The following is a 20961-nucleotide window of genomic DNA, read 5'->3' on the forward strand; positions in this document are numbered from 1 at the left end:
TACGAACTATTATCAATCTAAATCATAAAAACAACCTTGTATTTAGCGTAATTATATTGAAACACTCAATCGATTTCGAGGGCAGCTAAAGGTCCCTCCTCATCAGGAGAAAGAAATACATAGAAAGAAGAAAAATAAAGGGTAGGAAGTCACAGAAACACGTGGCCCTTATCAGCACTGCACGTGGTTATAAACCAGATTTTTAATCAGAGTTACACTGGCTGCCTACTTTTACTGAGCCAGGCTATCTAATCAAACGTGTAATACAAAGGAGAAGAAAAATTAGTGAAGTTAAAATTAAGGAGCGAGGAGCAACTGCTCCTTCACGCTGAAAATCTGAACTTCGAATAATGGAAAGCAACCACTGAATGGATTTTTATACCCTCTGGTAGTATCTTATGAGATCAAACGCGAGGAGGTAACGCCATCTATCGGCAAAAATAACTGAATTAAGATAGTAGAATTTTAAAGGCATTAGGAAGGACTGGATTGGACTTCAAATCATTAACTAAACCTGCTAAATCTTTGTGAATATGAAAATCCTCAAGAAAATCCAATTCACCTATGGAAGAAGCCTTTTGGATAATTTTTGCAGACCCGAAGTCAAAATTATGGTTGAATGTCCAACTATGATATGCTATTGAAGACTTGTTAATTTCGCCTTTTCTGACATAAGATTCATGTTCCTTGATACGAAACTTCAATGCTCTTTTTGTTTGGCCAATATATCTTAAACCACACTGACACGATATACTATAAATTCCCCAAGAATTCAAGACAGAAACACAATCTTTTAGAATCGAAGGGTGAATTTTATTAATAGGGAGAAACCAACTTGAAAATTGAATTTCTGGAGAATCCGTGCAATTTTATAGCTAACAGAAGGATAAAATGGAAGCACGACAAGCTCATTAATATTATTTCTAACAGTGGAATGTCTTCTTTGATGGGAATCTGAAAAATTTTAGCGGCTTTTAGCTGCCCTCGAAATCAATTGAGTGTTTCAATATAATTACGCTAAATACAAGGTTGTTTTTACGATTTTGATTGTCACATTAGTGTGTTTCTCTTCTAGTCTATTATCAATCTATTACAAACCCGTACGCATGCAACAATATTATAATTAATTAATGTATTAAAATTGTTTTGAACATGTTTTACAAAACAAAAAACAGGTAAAGAAAAATTCTGCTTGCGTTTTATGAGATTTTGCAATTTTTCTGGCAACATAAGGTTTTAAAAAAAGGTTTGTAATTTATGTTTATATTTGCCAATTGAATAAATAGCACTAGGTTTGATTTATATATATATGTGTGTATATTGAAATTCAGTAATAAAATTTTAAAGATTTGAAATGATTAAATGTCTATTTAGACAGTTTGTATTCTTTAAACTGCAAATGCAAACTGAGAAACCTTTTGCATTTTTTTTAGTAAATCCTTTTACTTAAAATCCTAAAACATGTACAGGTATGGACTAAATTTTTTATTATTTTTACTGCTTATTTAAAATTATATACTTTATAGAAACAAAGGTGGGTTTTGAAAAATACTGAAAGGAAAAATTATTTGAAATGAAAATGTGACTGAGATCATATTTTTTTAAAGATTTTATATAAAAGTGTATTTTTATTTTTTTCTCAGGAACTAATTCATTAATTGCAAAATCATTCCTTGAAGTTATTGAGAACACTCTAATAAATACAATAAAAACACTGGGAGGAGACATTGAAAATTGTAGGAGAAGAAAGATATTTTAATTGTAAAATTTTTCTTCAAAAATTTAAATTAAAATAAATTACTAGCAAAAACTTTTTTTTCAGCTTAAAATTATTTTGTCTCACAAAACCATTTAAAAATATTCATAAAAAGTAGATGAAAATACTTAAATTTAAAAAATAATAATTCAAAAGGTACCGAATCCCTTGTCGCGTTGAAGCCAATATGCACTTGTCTTAACTTAGTTTTAATTTGAACGATATTTCTGGAATACCTTGCATCAGATAACCTTGTCTGAATTTGTCTATAATTTCTGTATCTTGTACAGTTAGTTCTATCTAATTTTTCTAACATCTATCAGCGCTATTGTTTCGCTGACAGTCCAGCGAGCAGTAACTAAAATTAAGTGAACCGTGCAGTATAGTACGGGAAATCTCCCCGTTTGCCCTGCTCCCGAGAGGTAAGGAACATTCAACCAAGTTTTACCTCCAATTCGGCGAGGCAGTTAATGCTTGTCGCATGTGAACGGGACACGTTGGAAGAACCGGTTTTCGCTACCGGTCGAACCTGCTCTTGTGAACGGGGCTTAACAGTGTTAGCTAACCTAGCAGCGATATTGTCAGCAAGTAATTCTAACTAGCTTATACTTTCATTTTTAAGATGAAGTACTTTAAATCTTGCTTGCACTAGTTGACAAGTTACTGTATTTCTTGTTTCCACCCTACAAGACTTTAAGATTCTAACATTCCCATGGCAATAACATTGGAATTAATGTGAAGAGCAGCTGAAACTTATGAGATCAAAAATTGCATGAACCAAAGAGAGGATCTTTCTATTAGTTATTGGAATTGTTTCTTCATCAGTGAATACCTTTAAGTCAATTGAAATGTATCATTGTGCACATTATTCCAAAACAGTCGTAAAACTGGAATGTCTTTTCCTTTGCGATCATTCCATAGGTCGGGTCGGCAACCTTTTGAGTCAGAAGAGTCAAAAATTAGAATTTACAAAATTTCAGAATCAGTACCTAATCCTCATTAATCGATTCAGAACGATTTTTAAATGTTTTTCTTTTTAAAAATAAATAATATTTGCGTATTGAACTAAAGAGCTGCAGCTTTATCAGGTTCAATGTTTCTTCTAACTTTCTTCGGAAACATACAATGACCTGACTAGAACAGAGAGCTTACTAAAGCTATGTTCACTAATTGTAGTAAGTGGACAGGATACAGACGAAGGGTATACAAAACCCTTTATTTTTTTCTTTATATACAATGACTTCCGTACTTCGGAATACAATGACCCTCCACTCGGGGTCTAACTTAAAAGATATCAAAATAAAACTAAACTCTAATTTAACTTTAGAATAAGATTGGCCTTATAATAACAGAAAGCGTATGTAGCACAGAGACTGTGAACACTACAATACGTTTAATTTATCAAGAGGATTAAAACCTCTGGCCTGGAAGGCAAAGTAGCAACTGCGTAACTTCTAAGGTAAGCGGCCTGCTTCGAACTCACGGCTTCCTCTCTTCTGCTTGGCAAAAAGGCCACACTTAAATACTTGGCGTTCGCCAGACAACTTTGCATAAAACTCCTTCACGCTTATAATTCTGGCCGGAAGTAGAAAATAAGAAGTGATAGTAAAGATTTAAAATAAAATAAACGTTAGTAAAACTTAAGATCCTTACATACTTCCCGCCAGAGTTAATTAATTTGAAACTGAGGTCTAAAACGACCTTGTTGAAAACTTTTAGCTCTAGAAACTAACGCGAGACCAACCTTTTACAAACATAACTTAGCTAGAAACTAGAAAATTTTAAAAGAAAGAAATTTGTTACAATAGCAGCTCCCGGAATATACAACAATCTTTTTTCTTTTTCATCTGTACTGCATCAAAACAGGAGCTTTATTCAATTCTGGTTCCTTCCAGAGATCTGGAAGGAAAACTAGTTTAATGAAATGTTACAGAATGACATTGTAAATAACATATAGAATATACTTTTCTTAACATTCTTATTTCATTCATGACTATTTTAATTATCTCTCCCCGTGCTCTCTGACATGTGTTGTAAAAACACCAAACACGAATGTGTTTCTGTCTATGTGTTCAACACTTCCTCCTACAATCAAAACACTAATGTGTTAAAATTCAACATACGAGACCTCTTAACACACCCTAATTTCAACTCTAGACCCTGAGGTACTATTCTGAAAGTGGCTAACTCTAAAGTGTAGCGTCAGAGAGCCTAACTACATCATTCAACCTTTAACACATATTCACCATGATTTAATCTTTACAGTCACACGAATAACAAATTTTTTAACATTACTTTCACTTTTACCATATCACGGTATTTCTAAACATTCAAAATAACAGTTCACATGTATACAAGAACATATCAAGATGCCGTTAATTTTACACATTTGAAAACATACATTAGTAGTACATTGTTAACTTCTATTCTTTTCAAAGCAAGTGCCAATTCTTTCTACATTGAAATAATAGTACATTTCAAAAAGTCTTTCAGACTAAAACTTCTTTCTTGTTAGAATGTTTTAAATAAAATTTATACAATAACTTTTTACAATATTTAAGTCTTTATACAACGCTATTATACATCAACTTTAGTTTTACGCGCGAGTAATTGAAAAACATAATAAGAAAATCGGTCACAACTCATTTCTCGCCCTTTTGGCGATAAAGGTAGACCTCGCATGAGGTAAAACTTCTTCAAATCTGCCACTTGCAGTAAGAATGAAAGATTAACTTAAGTTTGTAAAGTAACACAAAATTTTACTTATCTTTGTAATATTCAGACATCCTTTTCTGGGCCCAGTCTTTAAAGGTGCTGCAAACCGTAGCTTGGTTGATCCTCCTTCTTGTACGGGCTCGCCCTTCAGTGCTTTCCTCTGGAAGCTTCCGTTTTTCACCACTACGGCCACCCTTGAACATCTTCCTTCTGTCCTCTGCTTGTGGTCTTGGCCGTTTGAAGGCAGCTGGTCTTGGTGGAACCGGGAAACTTCTGTCGTGATCCTGCTTGGACCTCGTTGTTGGCCGTTCAAATTTTTCTTGTACTTTTTCCTCCGCCGCTGATGGCCCTTCCGCAGTTCGGCGACTTTTGCTGCGGAGAGTTCTGTCGGATGAGTCAATCTTCCGTTTCACAGCCGGGTTATAGTTGCCGTCCTTTCTCCCGGTCTTTTCCACATACGTCATCCTTCTCCCTTCTTCATTCTGGGGGTGTTCGTGAACTCTGTTTTTTGGACGGTGGAACGACTTCTTTTTCTTTGTACCTTCAATTTTTCCGCGGGGCAATTTTCTTTTCACTTGCTTCTGTCTCTCATTGGCTTGCCCTTGTACTTGTCGTTTTCCCACCTCTGGAACTTGTACCTGCGGTGTCTGCCGTACCGGATCCTGCAAAAGATCTGAAAAGATTTGCATTTTATTACGGTCATAGAATGGTTTTATCTGGTCAATGTTTGCGGAACAGGTTTCGCCATTTCTTGCCTTTAATACTACAACAGCGTGAGTTATTTTTTCTATAACATATGGTCCTTCAAAGCGTGGGAAAAATTTGGCAGTTTTATCTTCTGGTGCTGAAGAAAGTGAATGCTTAATTTTTAGTACTTCATCCCCTACTTTATAAGTTACTCCCCGTCGTTTCAAATCATAATAGAGCTTCTGTTTTCTTTGTGCTACTTCCGTATTCTTCTTTGCTTCCTTAATTAGTTTTTCTATATCACCCATTTTAAATTCTGGGGCTCTTTGTTGCACATAAAATAATTTATCTAACGGTGTTATAATCTTTCTGCCTAGAAATAACTCAGCAGGAGTTTTGCCCGTTGTATCATGTTTTGCGGTCCTAAGGGCGAAAGCAAATTCATTGACATAGTTATCCCAGCTTTTATGAAAATTTTTAACATAACTACGGATAATTTTCACTATATTTCTGTTGACCCGTTCCGCTATATTTGATTGCGGCCGATACGGGACCATTTTTAAATGACGTATGCCCAGTTTTTGGCACATGTCTTCAAATATATTACTTACAAATTGAGGACCATTATCCGATATAACTTTTAGGGGCGCCCCGTATTTTAAAATATATTTATTTAAAATAGAATCGGTAACTAATTTCGCGGAGGCTCGTTTTAAGGGAACAATTTCGGTCCATTTACTAAAATGATCAACTATAACAAGGAGATAGCGACTTTTGTTTAACTGACTTTTTGGGAAAGGGCCCAATAAATCGATACCGATTATTTCATTTGGAAATTCGGATTTAATACTATTTAGAAACCCGGCCGGGCGGAAATTAATATAATTAACGGCTTGACATGTTGGGCAGGACTGGACATACGCCCTTGTTAACTTTTGCAGTTCAGGAAAGTAGACTGCCTCGCGTACGCGTTGAGTAGTTTTTCGAATACCAGCATGAGAAGCTAAAGGGCTGTCATGGAGCTCTTGCAGGATATTTAATCTAAGACTAGCTGGGATAACAGGTCGAAATTCGTTGTTGGAATTCGTAGTTTTTGTATAAAATAATAGACCATCTATTAGTTCGTAATGGGCCGCCCTATTTCTTATCGCCACAATATCTTGGTGGCTAAAATTTTCAGGATCCTTCAAATACTCATAAATACTTCCAAACTCAGGATCCTTACCCAGTTCGGTTATTACAGTTTCTCGGGAATTTATTGTACACGCTGTCAGCATTGCAACTTTTACGGTATTACCCTGTTCGTCTAATTTAATTCGTGACAGGGCATCTGCTACGATATTTTCCTTTCCGGGGGTATGCTTGATTACCAGATTATATTCTTGCAGCTTGAGTGCCCATCTTATTAACCTTGGGGATAAATTTTTTCCAGAGTACAATCTAGTTACCGCCGCATGATCAGAATATACTGTTATCGGCGCCTTTCCAAAATAGACTCGGAACTTTTGCACTGCTAACAGAACTGCAAGTGCCTCTCTCTCGGTCGCGGAATAGTTTCTTTGTGTTTGATTTAAAGTTCGGCTAAAAAATGCTACTGGCTGCTGATTTTGCGAAAGTACCGCTCCTACCGCATAATCCGAAGCATCCGCTGAAATTTCTAAATTTTCATCCTTTTCAGGAAATTTCAACACAGGGGCTTGCGTTAATGCTTGTTTTAATTTTTCGAAAGCACTATTGGCTTCGGCCGTCCACGAGAATCTTGCCTTTTTCCTTTTTAATTTTAACAATGGCTCAGCGATAGCCGCAAAATCTTTTATAAAGGACCTATAATATGAACAAAGTCCTAGAAAAGAAGAGAGCTTCTTTGCCGTGTTTGGAGTCGGATACTTTTGTACAGCGATTATTTTTGATTCATCTGTCTCGATCCCTTTTTGCGATATTTTGTAACCTAAATATTTTAATTCAGGGGCTGCAAATTTGCATTTTTCGACATTAACTTTTAGACCGGCCTCATTTAATAAAGAAAACACCTGTCTTAAATCCTGTACATGTTGGTCTAGATTATCACTAGTAATAATGATATCGTCTAAATAGATAAATGTGGACTTTCCGAGAACAGGTCTTAACACAATGTCCATGCATCGCTGAAATGTTGCTGGGGCGCCTGAAAGGCCAAACGGCATTCGCAAAAATGCATAAGTGCCAGACTTGGTTATAAAAGCAGTCTTAGGCACGTCCTCAGGCCTGATCCCTATTTGAAAATAACCATTCGTTAAGTCTAAAGTTGTCATAAATTTGGTTGATTTTATGTTCCTTAAAATTTCTTCTATAATCGGTAACGGATATACCGGATATTTCGTTATGGAATTTAATTTACGGTAATCAATAGCGAATCTCCACCTTTTTGGATGCTCCAAAGGATAATCATTATTTTTCTTACATAAAACCACCGGACTAGCATAACTACTTGAGATAGGCGTTACGATCTTTTTACGTAGCATATCGGTAATATGCCATTCTATAATTTTTTCCTTATTCTTATCATACCGGTATGGTTTTTGACGAACCGGCAATGCATCTCCGGTGTCAATACTATGGTTAGTAACCTGGGTAAATCCTGGAATATCACTAAATAAGGAAGCAAATTCACTTACCACTTGTCGGATTCTATCTTGCTCGTCATTAGGCAGGTGGTCGAGATTTACCCTTGGCGGTTCAACCTTTTCTACACGCACTGGCTTCATCGTCAGCTTAAGAGACGCTTCATTAAAATCCAGTGTAGCTTGTGCGTCTGAAAGAAAGTCTATTCCTAGTATTAAGTGTGCTTGCAAATTCTTTACTATAAAAAACATCACCTTTACTTGTTCGTCCTTGATACGGATGTACAAAGGTACTTTACCTACGCACTTACATTGTTCTCCTTGCGCCGCTAATACTGTTGTATTATCCGCATTATATATGCGGTATTTGCGAAAATACTTTCTAAAAAAGACTTCTGCCACACAGGAACACTGCGCGCCGGTATCCAGGAGTGCGGTGGCCGGGATATTATTTACCAAGACTTCAATCTTCGGAAGAGTTAAATTTTTCACCATTACTGTATTTAACTTGTAGGAAGAGGGGTTTTCGTGGCCTTCGGATTTCCGCACCCTCTCGTCAGCAGAAATCCGTTTTAGTTTAAATTATTTTTTCTTTCGGTGCTTTCCTTCTTTCTCCACTGGCCTTGAGACTTTTTTCCTGGGTTGCTATTGAACTGTCGACGTTCGCCGGCTGTTTTTGAATGCTCGGGTTTCCTTGCCCACTGATTCGCTTTTTCTCCGTAGCCATGTGCTTGAGTTTGCTGTAGTCTTGGCGTACCAAATTGGTTTCGCTGTTGATATTGGCGTCTTCTTTCGACGTCCGCCGTTCTTCTACTTTCAAACTGGATTGCTAGCTCAAATAATTTTTCCAGTGTAGTCGGATTTCTCAATTCAATAAAGTCTTGCACTTGGGGTAGTAACCTCGGCAAAATCACTTGAATTATTTCAGGATCCGGACGGTTTCCATACAAGAGCTTGAAAACGTGAATTTTTCTTAAAATAAACCTGGAGAGGTTTTCCATTCTTTGTTGATATATACTGAAAAGTTCTGTTTCTAATTTCGCACGATCCCTTACAACAGGGAAGGCTTTTAGTAGGGCAGTCTTGAAATTTTCGTAGGTATAGGTGGGACTTCCTGCTTGACCCAAGAGACTTCTGCCGATACATTTGAACCAGTTAAGCGCTTGGCCCCTCAAAGCGCTGGTAGCTAAGGTAACTTTTTGAAACTCGTGCACGGGGTAGAGCATGAAGTGGTCATCCAATTTTTCCAAAAAACTGGTTACCTGTGAGTTTCCATTAAACGTTGCTTCCGGTTTCATCGAAGCGCGCATGGTCTGGACAATATACCCAAATCCTTCCAGGGCGGCAGCTGGCATTTCTGGATTCTGAGCTGTTTCTGCAGGCAGCACAGGTTCTTCTTGAAACTCGGCCATGGTTATTCTTCGTCGGGCGCCACTATCAGGTTCAATGTTTCTTCTAACTTTCTTCGGAAACATACAATGACCTGACTAGAACAGAGAGCTTACTAAAGCTATGTTCACTAATTGTAGTAAGTGGACAGGATACAGACGAAGGGTATACAAAACCCTTTATTTTTTTCTTTATATACAATGACTTCCGTACTTCGGAATACAATGACCCTCCACTCGGGGTCTAACTTAAAAGATATCAAAATAAAACTAAACTCTAATTTAACTTTAGAATAAGATTGGCCTTATAATAACAGAAAGCGTATGTAGCACAGAGACTGTGAACACTACAATACGTTTAATTTATCAAGAGGATTAAAACCTCTGGCCTGGAAGGCAAAGTAGCAACTGCGTAACTTCTAAGGTAAGCGGCCTGCTTCGAACTCACGGCTTCCTCTCTTCTGCTTGGCAAAAAGGCCACACTTAAATACTTGGCGTTCGCCAGACAACTTTGCATAAAACTCCTTCACGCTTATAATTCTGGCCGGAAGTAGAAAATAAGAAGTGATAGTAAAGATTTAAAATAAAATAAACGTTAGTAAAACTTAAGATCCTTACAGCTTCACATCCAAAGAGTTGCATGTGGCTCGCGAGCCGCAGGTTGCTGACCCCTGCCATAGGTGAAGGGGGGCTAGTGTTCTCTAATCCTTGTAGATCAAATTTAGCTAAACAACTTCTGAGATTTGGAGTGGAAAAGATTAACATCTTAAAAAGAATTCACACTTGTTATGCAGTTGTTGAAGTACATCTTATTCACGATTTTACTTGCCAGTTCCTCTTTCTCAGTTACTTGATCTAAATGGTCTGTCAGTACAACAGCTAGAAGAGAAGGGCTAAAGAAAAGACCAAATATTACATGGTGATGTCTCTAACAAATTTAAAAAACTGGATTTCCCTATTTCCATCATCAAAACTGTAGAAAATTTGTCTTTTCATTTAAAACTTTGTAAGAAGGCCTTTTGGATATCTGCTTTAACTCCTGTCTTTCCCCATCTGAAATAGTTCAACACTGAAGGATGAGTTCAATCAAATTAGGTCCATTTTCAATGCAGTCATAGACATCAAACTACGAGTTTTAGCTGATCCATCAAAAACAGGTTGTATTTTTATCTTGGAATTTTCTTTTATATTAGCTTCATGTGGCAAGAGATGAATGCATAAGTTCTCCTCACCTTTTATTACTTTTTCAATAATATCTTCCTTTTCCTACACATTAAATACTTGTTGATAGACTTTTAACTTACATGCAGAATTAAGGGATCTGACTGTTTTAAGTTTTTTCTTACGTAAATCTTTATTCTCTAACAATGGGAGATGGTCTAACCAGGGGATTCTTATTTGATAAACTTTTTTATTTCTCTCAGCAGTTTCCTTAAAATGTTTAAAAGCAAGCTCCATTTTTATTTTATTTTCAGTAGAATCAGTTATTCCCAAAGAATATAAACTTGACAGATCTGATATCTGAACATTGCTTACATGAATAGAGAGCACTAACAGGGAACTGTCATTTTTGTTTTCTTTGGTATCCTTGCCCAAAATTGTCCAGCCTTAATTGGTATTTCTGGCTATTAAGTTCACTATTATTTCCTATGTATATAATTTCCCAGCCAAATCTGCTCCTGCAAGACCATGCATTTTATTTAGGATTTTTTTTTAATATACATCTAAAATTCCATGTAAAGTAATATCACTTATGAATATGCCAACTTCTTTTAGGTTTTTATACAGTTGCTATCTCCAGTTCTAGGAATATCCGACCAAATTTTCTTTCAATCCATGGCCTCAAATTGTACCTGATATATTTTTTTAAATCAATACTAGATAGCTTCATGAGATACCTTTTGTGTTTTTCTGTTTTTTCAATATCCCCAAGCAAACCATGTATCACTATTTCTTCTCCTAGGAATTTATTCCAGTTTCTCAGCCTCAAATCTGCTTATGTAGTTCTGACTTCCTGAGGCTATGATTATGCATTCCAAATATTCTTTCCCATTTGCTATTATATTAACAATTAAAATCTGAAAGTACACTTCCTTTGTAACAAAACAGTATGTTCATCTATTTCATAAACACATCTAGCTTCTGTTTTCTTGACGAGATTATTTTAAGTAGAAAAATACATAATATCAAAATGTTTTCCCTTACAAAACAAACAAATTTTATTTTACATTGTCTTGATAAATGTTTGTTTAGTTCCAAGCATCTGAAGCGAGCCCCTTTTTTGCTTAAAATAGATTTTTTTTAATACTAATATTGCAGGCATAATCACATCTTTCAAAACTGTGAAATTTATTACAAAATACACAAGTATTTTTTCAATTTTTTTTTCACCTCTGAACTTGGCAGATCAGCAGAATTGGGTATTTTCCCTTTGCCCATACAATTAATTTCTTGTTTAAATTTTCCTGATGTGTCAGTATTAATGCTCTTTTCAACTGCAAATGGTGAAAAAGTTTCGAAAGTCATTTGGTGAAGTATCAACCTACACTCTCATGCTTAACTGGCTATTGAACAAGCTGATTAAATTATCAACTTTACATCTGAAGTTATTGATTTCTTTATTAATTTCTAAAACTAGATCTGAAAATAAACATTTAAAAATCACGAGGCATAACAAATTTCCATCTGTGACTAAATTTTAAACTATATATTTGCATCTGACAACTATTTAATAATTTTCGAAAGCTTCTGCTATCGTAAGAATGTTTAAGAGGGGAAATACTTAACAAATTATTCATGTGAACATTTATCAAAACATCTTTTCTTCCCTATCTGTCAGTTAATAATTTGATAGTGTTATCATAATTATCAGATATAATCAAGAAACTGTTAATAGTATTTAATGTGGAACCACATAAATGAGCCCTCAGATAACTGAATTTATCATCTTTTGTATGTTTTCATGCACTGCAGATTCATATGAAATCCAAATTGACTCCCATTAACTAGTGTGACCATAAATTTATAAATCGTGAGCTTAGGAAGTTTTGAATTAACATTTTCATTGGAAAAATGTTCTCTCAGAAAAATTTGTTCACTTAAATTTTGTTAGCTTTTCAAAGGTGAATGAATCAATAAATTTTTAATCTCAGTAATTTTCTTGGTGGCTCTGAATTTGCATAAAATTATGTTTTCTAGATATTCTTCACTGCAGTTTCTCCCATTTTTAAAATATCTTCTAACTCACTGTCAGTAAACTTTAGATTATCAACTTTACAGTTCAGCAGTTCTAAATGTTCTTCCGGTTCATTTATATTCCTGTGAAAAGCTCAGATCTTATTAAGAATTTTAGTAATTGCTTCTCTGGATGTTCAATGCATCTTTTTCAATTTAGAAATAATTTCTTCACTCATTTTTGACTGATAAAAATTCAATACAAATCAGTATGTTTGATGAATACATTAGATTTTCCAATAATATCAAAGTAATATTATACCATTCCGGGTGAGATACCAAAAAAAAAAAAGGATTCTTTAAAGGAACTGTGAATACTTACCTTGATATTTTTTCTACCATTTCTGTAAACAAGTCCGCAGTTGTCATCTATACTGAAATCTTCTATACTGAAATCTCAAATTCATCAGAATTCACAACAATGGTCTAATATTTTGAAAGCATTAATGTTACAAGCACATTTTACAAACAATATTGTGCACTCAAAATTCATGCATCTATAATCTGAAATTGAAACTTAGAGTCCATTATAGTCACAATTACAGAGGTAGGAGAACATCTGCAGTAATCATAAATGAGCAATAGCTGATTTTTTTCTTATTTTCTGGACTGCTAAATTACAATACAGTTAATCACTAATTTATAAATATGACTTCTGTTACACCGAACATTCTTCCGAGTTGCATTGGAGGCTGTCTCATATTGCCAAAGATATTGTTGAGGCTAACTCTAGTGTAATTTTTCACTAATGCCACAATGTGTTTAGGAAATAGAAGATTACTTGAAATATACCAGTAAAGAAACTATAGCATTGTTATTTTTGAATCCAAAGAATAGAGTAATAGCATGTTTTTGAATAAATTTCAGCAGCAAAAACACAGTGCCCAGCACTACAGCTTTCCATATCGAATAAACAAAACAAACAAAAAAAAGGGGGAATGAATAGAATCATCTGATGTGTATGTTGATGTGTGATGTTTATTGCATTATACAAGTCAAATTATGTTATGAATGCTGTTACACTTATATATCAAATGATATTTTTAAGCATTTTACTAAGCTTTCCATCACAGTTTATAAATAAATGTTATTTAACTGAATGCCATTATTTATAGTTTTTTACATAAAAATAAAATAAGAATTCATACAATGTTTTTTTTTTTTTTTTTTTTTTTTTTTTTTTTTATGGTTTTTCAGATACTTATTTCCAAGAAGATTTCTTTCATCTCATTTCTGGACTTTGCAACAAAAAGTGGATTTTGCTGTTATAAGTCAGAAAAAGAAGTTGTATTATTATAGGCCTGTATTTCGTCAGTTACAAGCCAAAGTCCATAATATTGATGACTTAGCTTCTAGAAATAAATGTCAGGACATTTTTTATAAGGTGCTTATCAAATTATTATTTTTAGTATTATCATTTTATAACTGAAAAATTGACAAAAAATTTTGTTTTATTAAATAAATAAGTGCATAATTGTCATTTTAGTATTAATTGTGTTTTTGTTTTAAAACATGTTTTGCAAATAATTTTCATTCAAATGTGACAGAAAATCTCTGAATTCATAATAAATGTGTTGGTGTTGATACTTAATATGTATAAGAAATTTTTTTTTTTTTTTTTTAACTATCCCATTATTTGCCCAACACTGTCAAAATCACGAGCTAAAAGCGCTATGTCGCCAAAGTGCAACCCAGAATTTTGCAAAAATATATTTATCTGGCAACCCACTGGTTGTTGCATATGCATGTTGTATTAGTGCATAATGCCACCATACCTCAATATTGGTGGTAATGTGCGCAGTTTTGAAATTTGAGGATCATTTTATGATGTCTATTTGTTGCGATTAGCGTGTGTAATTTTTTTCTTGTAATGAATCTTAAAGCTACTGTGAATGAAAAGAAAGTATAGCACTTTTTCAAAAAATATAATGTTTTTTGTAGTAGAGTATAGGAATGCACATTCCATTTTTGTAGTAGAGTATTGGAATGCACATTCCATAAAGTTTTTTTTTTTTTTTTTTTTTTTTTTTTTTTTAAGTTTAAACAAGTTAATGTGAGAGAAGTGGGAATTCACTCTGTAATGCCAAGAATGATGTTTTTTAAACTAAAATATATCCCAGACAGAAGACCAGGAAAAGAGAGAATTAAACATTTTGTTGTGGATGTTTGTTGCATTTTTAATTTAGTGAATTTGTTGCTGTTTTATGTGATTTTGAATGTTTCATTATAAATGTTTGTTTTAACTAATTTTAATGTCTCATTATGCATGTTTCTTAAGCTTTTAATATTATTAATTCTTTGCTGTTTCATGTAATTTACAGAACACCACCATTTTTTAAAATGGCTACTGTTTTCCATTTTTGTTTTTAATAGCTTGGTGAAAAATTAGTTGCTAATCATTGCTGATTTTGTGGGAAGATTGGCTGTATAATTGAATAGTATCGTTTTTTTGTTTTAATGGCATTTAAAATTTGCACATATTTCCATTTAAAATTAGGTATAATAGCAATTTTAGATTCACCTAGAATTTCAATAAAACTCTATTGATTTTTAAGGGGCAATCAGATACAAATCCCTCTTCAGGAGTAAAAAAAATTTTTCCTCCTAAAAGTGATAATAAATAATACACTAAAATCAAATAATAATTTATCGTTAAATAAATTCAGATAAATATTTTCCTTAACATATGATTGAAAAACAAATGAACAGAATTAAAATTTATGAAATTTCAAATCCTTTGTAAGGTATATATGTTTGTAATTATGGCACTTTTTTTTTTTTTTTTTTTTAAATTGAGAGCACTTAAAATCTGTCAGATAATTTTCCTGAGAAGTTGATAGTAAGAATTCTTGGCTTCATCTCCTTCGACTCTGTTAGTCAAACTGACATGAAGCTTAAAAAAATAACTCTTATGTGCTTTGCTCATAAGCAGTTCATTCCAGTCCTGTGACATTTCTAAGTCACAGGATTCTTTCTTGCAGTGTTTAGAAAATAATATTGGCAGATGTCAGAATGGGCTAAAGCACGTTATGAATGCAAGGACAAAATTTTCATGTGCCAGTTTTGAAGCAAGAGCTGCATAAAAAATATCATCTTTTATAAACTATGCACAACCCGCGATTTCCATGGGGGATGCAAATTTTGCTACTTCTATGTTGCCTGTGGAAATCACGGAATATGCAGCGAGAGGGTTAAAGGAAAAAAAACCACACAAATACAGATTAATGGAAATCATACATAGAAAAGAAGGGAATTTGGATTAATAATACAAGAAGCTCTTTACTATTCTCATGAAAATAGCTGTGCTGTACCCACGAAAAGAAAAACTATTTAAAAAGCTTTTAGTAGGCTGAATTACTATTGTACAATGCCTCCAATGATGTTAAAGAATCTTGTTGCTTTTTTCTGTATCAACAATACTGTCCTCCCCTAAGAGCCAGACATTAATATTGTTTTATCAAATGCTATGGCTAAATCATTCATTGGTTACACTCCTCAGAAATTATGGCCAAATTCATCTCTCATTTAGCCTTCTCATTGTGGAGAACACTAACCAAGGTGCACCATATAGGACCAGCAATTTTACTCCCATAAGAACGAGAACTCTGTCCCAACTGTAATTTGTTTATTTAACTGTGCAACCCTCTCTTTTCCCGTTAATGGTTTCATTTCGACTTTTCTGTGATGTTTAATTATTTATACAGATCTGAGTTAACAGATGTCATTAGTTGTCCATATTTTTGCGAAATATACAAACACATTTTGCACCATTTCGCACGTTCTTTTCAAAGCTCAAAGATGTCCGTAGTTCAACTCTCAATCACATGAGACTAACTGCTCGACATTTTGCTAGATATATAGCCCCCAATTCCATCAAGAAAGAAACTCGTAGACATTATGCTGTTTGTTTCTAAAAAAAGAACTGAAACTAGCAAAAAAATTTTCAAAGAAACGTGTATTTGATGCAAAGATGGTGAGGTAGGAAGTCTCGAGCATTGTTTCAAAGTTTATCGTTTATCGTATTTCAAAGTTTTTGCGTACACTTCATTTCTAATAAATGTTTTATAAATATTTTGCGTATTTTCATTAGTATGTACATTATACCATTATATTTTGTAAAATAAATAATTTAACCAAGATTAATTTTCAAAATGTTTCTTTTATATGATTATTCCTCAGTTTAAACTTTATGACAACCTTTTTTATGAGCTAATTCTGTACTGGAAAAAAAAAAAAAAAAAAAAAAAAAACTCTTTTACAAAAACTTTTTGTATGTTTTAACCTCTAAAATATTGTAGATTTGAATTATGTAATTGATAAATTGCACAATTTTTAACCAACTTTGATAAAAAAAAAATTACGCAGCGAGAGGGTTAATAAAGTTGATGTACAATTGATGTTTTTATTATACATATAACTTAACTGTGTGCAACTTTCAATAATTTCTAAAAATTTCCTTTTTGTGGTTTGTATTTAAATATTTTGGTAAAATGATTTTATGATTTCAAACAAAATTAAAGCCATGTTCTTATTTTAATCAGCTGTTGCTATTTGTGATTTATTTCTTAAATTCTTACATAACATATATATTATTAACTTTAAAATCACTGAATGCTGGTAGTTCATCCTGGTTTTGAATCCAAGCAAACTGGCTGAGTGCATGAGAATTTTCATGGTTTTCTCCATGTGAATATGGGATATGGGCAAGTCTTTCATAGAAAGTCCTCCACGAAGACATCCCTTCCCTCTCTGGTCTTTGCCATAATAAAATAAACCAAACCTAAAAAATGGTATATGTTATTAGAATTGCAGATCTTTCCTAAGTTATTGTGCTTTGTGTATATGACATCCATCAGTTCACTTTTATAAAAATGTTATTTCAAATAATTTTTCAGCATAAGGATTATTTTTCTCACGACTCAGAAAGTGAAGTGGACTTTGATACTGACTAAGGTACAGATAGAAATGATTTGGAAAAATCAGATTCTGATGTTAAGTGGTGATGCTTATTAATAAATAAATGCTAATGTTAATGAATCTAATTCTGTTGCAATAAAAGTGTTTGCTATAGGCATTCATTTATTTTCTTACAATCCCCTTTCTCTTCAGTTTGATGCTGAAATGTAGAAATGCATTCTGCAATCAATAGTGTCTTAGAATTGAAGAAATATCATACTTTGAAAATAGTTCAACTTGTTCCCTACTTCTTGATCATATCTGATCACTTAACTGAGATATTAATACACTTTCCTCCAAGTGCTGGTATTTTTAAGATACTATTACATCATACAATTTCTGTTTGACTTTGCAAGCCATTGTTTGGTTTTTGAATCCTATTCTCTTATCAGATTTTCTCAGATGTAATGAAATGAATGAGAAAATAGGAATGGAAAATGACTATAAACTGTCACAAGTATTCTCAGGACAAAATTGTACCTATAGTTGTAAGGCATTTCTCTCTCCTTGCCACATGCATTTCTAGTGTTACTGAAAAGCATGTCCAGCAGGCAATTGGAAGGTCTGAAGTTTGAGTTCTGATGAAGGCACTGCACATTTTTTTACGTCTTCTACTCTAAAATAAAAACCTATTGACTCAACAATTTTGCATATTTTTTTATTTAATTTCCCTGAATATTGTTTTACCCTAACAATAATAATTGTGTTACAGTATATCATTCTGGTTTTAGCACAATAATTGGCAACATTAAAAATCTTAATTATACTGAGAAAGGATTAAGACAGGAAGACTCACTATCAACCTGCTGTTTAATATAGCTTTAGAAAAGACCATAAGAGACTCTGGAATAAACACAAGTGGAACCATCTTGCACAGAAACATTCAACTGCTGGCTTTTGCCGATGACATTGATATTATTGGGCAATCAAAACGTGCTGTGGTCGAAGGCTTTTGTCTCACTTCAAAATGCAGCAAAAAAGATGGGCCTAATCATTAATGATGACAAAACAAAATTTATAATTGCATCTAATAAAACTGTTGATTTATCCCCCTTGAAGATAAACAGTTATACCTTTGAAACCGTAAAACATTTTAAATATCTGGGCACATTGATCACAGGTTGCAATGATATAAAAATTGAAATAAAGAATAGAATATATATGGCTAATAGATGTTACTATGATGTTACTATGGTCTTTAAAAACAACTTAAGCTAATTGGCATAAAAACTAAATTAAATTTATTTAAAACTTTAATAAGGCCTGTTGCCATTTATGGAAGTGAATGTTGGATACTTAACAGAGTAGAGAAAGACTTGATTTCCACATTTGAAAGAAAAATCCTAAGAAAGATATTTGGACCAGTACAACAAAATGGTATGTGGAGGGTTATAATCATGAACTATATGGAAAATATTGGAAATATGGTGAAAATGATATTGTGAGAATCGTAAAGACATCTCATATCACATGGCTGAGCCATGTGTTTAGATATGATAATGCGTTTCCAACCAAAAAAATTACCTTTTCGAGAATTGAGGGAGTAAGACGAAACAGAAGACCACCCACTAGATAGATAGCTGATGTCAAGAAAGATTTAAGGTGAATTAGACTTAACCAATGGAAGGCTATTATGCTGAATGGGGTCAGGTGGAGGAAACTTGGAGAAACAGGCTGTGGATCTCATGAAGAAGGAAAATCTTAATGCAGTTCCTGAATTCTGATATGGTTGAACAAAACTGTATTCCTGAATTATATTTTAAAAAAATCTTACCCTGTTTTAGTGGCCAGAATTATTGAAAAAGCATGGTTTTTAAAAAATATTCTTAATAATCTTGAAAATTTATATCATTCAGATATTTAAGTTCTAATATATTCTTATTAAAGTACCTTAATCCAGTGATATTAATTGGGCATCAAGTAGAAACTGAAAATCAGATGATGTTTCATTTAAATTTTTCATTATCTCTGCTTTAATTCTGAGATTAAACATTCCTTTATTTCTACTTTAAAAAAAAAATATATTTTTCTGAAAAATTAGTTCTATTATCAAGATTCTCGACAATCTGATTTATTAACCTTTCTTTTTCAATTCTTTTCATAGTCTGTTGATATATTAATCTTAAAAGCAAAATTTTTTGAGAATATTTTCTCTAATTTTTTTTTTAAAGAACATGAAAAATCTTTCTATTATGATTTTGTTTAAATAAATATGACAGATTATACAAAAGCTTTTTGTCTAAGGAGAGGGATTCTCTCATGGAGAACTTTGTAAGGGAAGCTGGCTTGTATTTATGTTACAGGTAGACAAAACCATGAAAATACCCATGCAACAAATATAGTTGCCAGTATTCAGTATCAAGTTAATCCCTGTATTGAGGATGCAGCTTTATGTATAATTAAAAGGTTTCGATATCAAGGCTTTATTTACCTTGTCGTTTTCTTGCAACAGTAAATTCTACAGACATGTATAAGAATTTAATTGATTTGCTTAATGAGGCTATTAGGTTTCAACCCATTGCAATAATTTATGATTTGATGCCTTATGTAAATCTGAGGCATTTGTATAAGTATGAATCAATAATAATGAAAGTAAATTACATAAAAAATATGTAATAATTTTTCTGTCTCATTTTAAATATTAAATAATTACTGGTTACTTAAGTTTTTGATTTGGTTTTGGTTAATCGGAGTAAATGTGTGCAAATGCTTAAGAATATAGCATAATTTCATCACTTTAAGTGTGATAGTTTAAAATGATGCTTCTGGATATGTTTCAAAATTGAAATCTAACAATCATGATTGCATTTCTAAAATTTCACAGCTAATTTGGTGCTCCTTCTAACCATTCATCCGAGGCAAGTGCCTCCTTTTCTCTGCGCATAATGGTGGCTATGGTAATAATATTAGAGTGTAGGTGAACTGGCCTAGAGTCAGTATAACCTGAGCTCATCCAGTTTGCTTAAAAATTCAATTACACTTAAACAGTGTGCATTTTCAGAATCAGAAAAAAATATTTTATTGTTTTTAAGTGTGAGGTAAAAATTTACTGAAAAGTGTTATTACAGAATCTGTTTCAAGATTAACTGTTACAAAATTCTTTCACTAGTCTGTTAATGACACATCACGGTTTAAATTATATTTTTATTAAACAGCAATTTTTTTAAATAATTGAATGGTAACAAATTTATTGAAATGCTTGTTTGGTTATTTTTTATCACTTTTTTTCCTGATTCTTAATTTTGATTAATTTGCTATTTACAGTTAGGAAGTGGCTTGCATCCAACAATTGATGAAATTTTAGAAGTTAAACCTTTGTTTGTTGATAAACCATATGGTATATTTTCCATAACAAACAGGCACTTGGTATGTTGTTCTTTTTACTTTTCACAAAAATGAAGAATTAAAATAGATTGAAATAAATCATAAGAAGATTTTATTAAAAAATTTGGTTATATTAATTAAGCATTGCTGTTCTTCGAAGGTTTATAAATGCTGGTTTTACAAATTCTATTTATAGCTTAATATTTTTTAACTAATGTTAATTAGTAGTGATGATGTTTCTTCTTTGTATGTTTCTTCTGTTCTCTGTAAATGTCAAATTGTATCTTTTCTCTGTTTCTTT

At 32.9% G+C, this 20961-nt stretch overlaps 1 protein-coding gene across 2 annotated transcripts in view; it reads left to right on the top strand.

Annotated features, from left to right (window-relative positions):
- Window positions 1-20961, top strand: part of LOC118197776 (LETM1 domain-containing protein 1) — a 106088-nt gene that overhangs the window by 33295 nt on the left and 51832 nt on the right. For both annotated transcript variants that reach the window (XM_085825805.1, XM_085825806.1), the window contains exons 5-6: window positions 13578-13764; window positions 20601-20702. In XM_085825805.1, the coding sequence (XP_085681931.1) occupies window positions 13578-13764; window positions 20601-20702 (289 nt within the window). The remainder of the gene's footprint in view (window positions 1-13577; window positions 13765-20600; window positions 20703-20961) is intronic.

The sequence above is a fragment of the Stegodyphus dumicola genome, chromosome 10 (assembly GCF_044657685.1).
Source record: "Stegodyphus dumicola isolate Sdum_Otavi_A_Nest chromosome 10, ASM4465768v1".
NCBI classification, from domain to species: Eukaryota; Metazoa; Arthropoda; class Arachnida; order Araneae; family Eresidae; genus Stegodyphus; species Stegodyphus dumicola.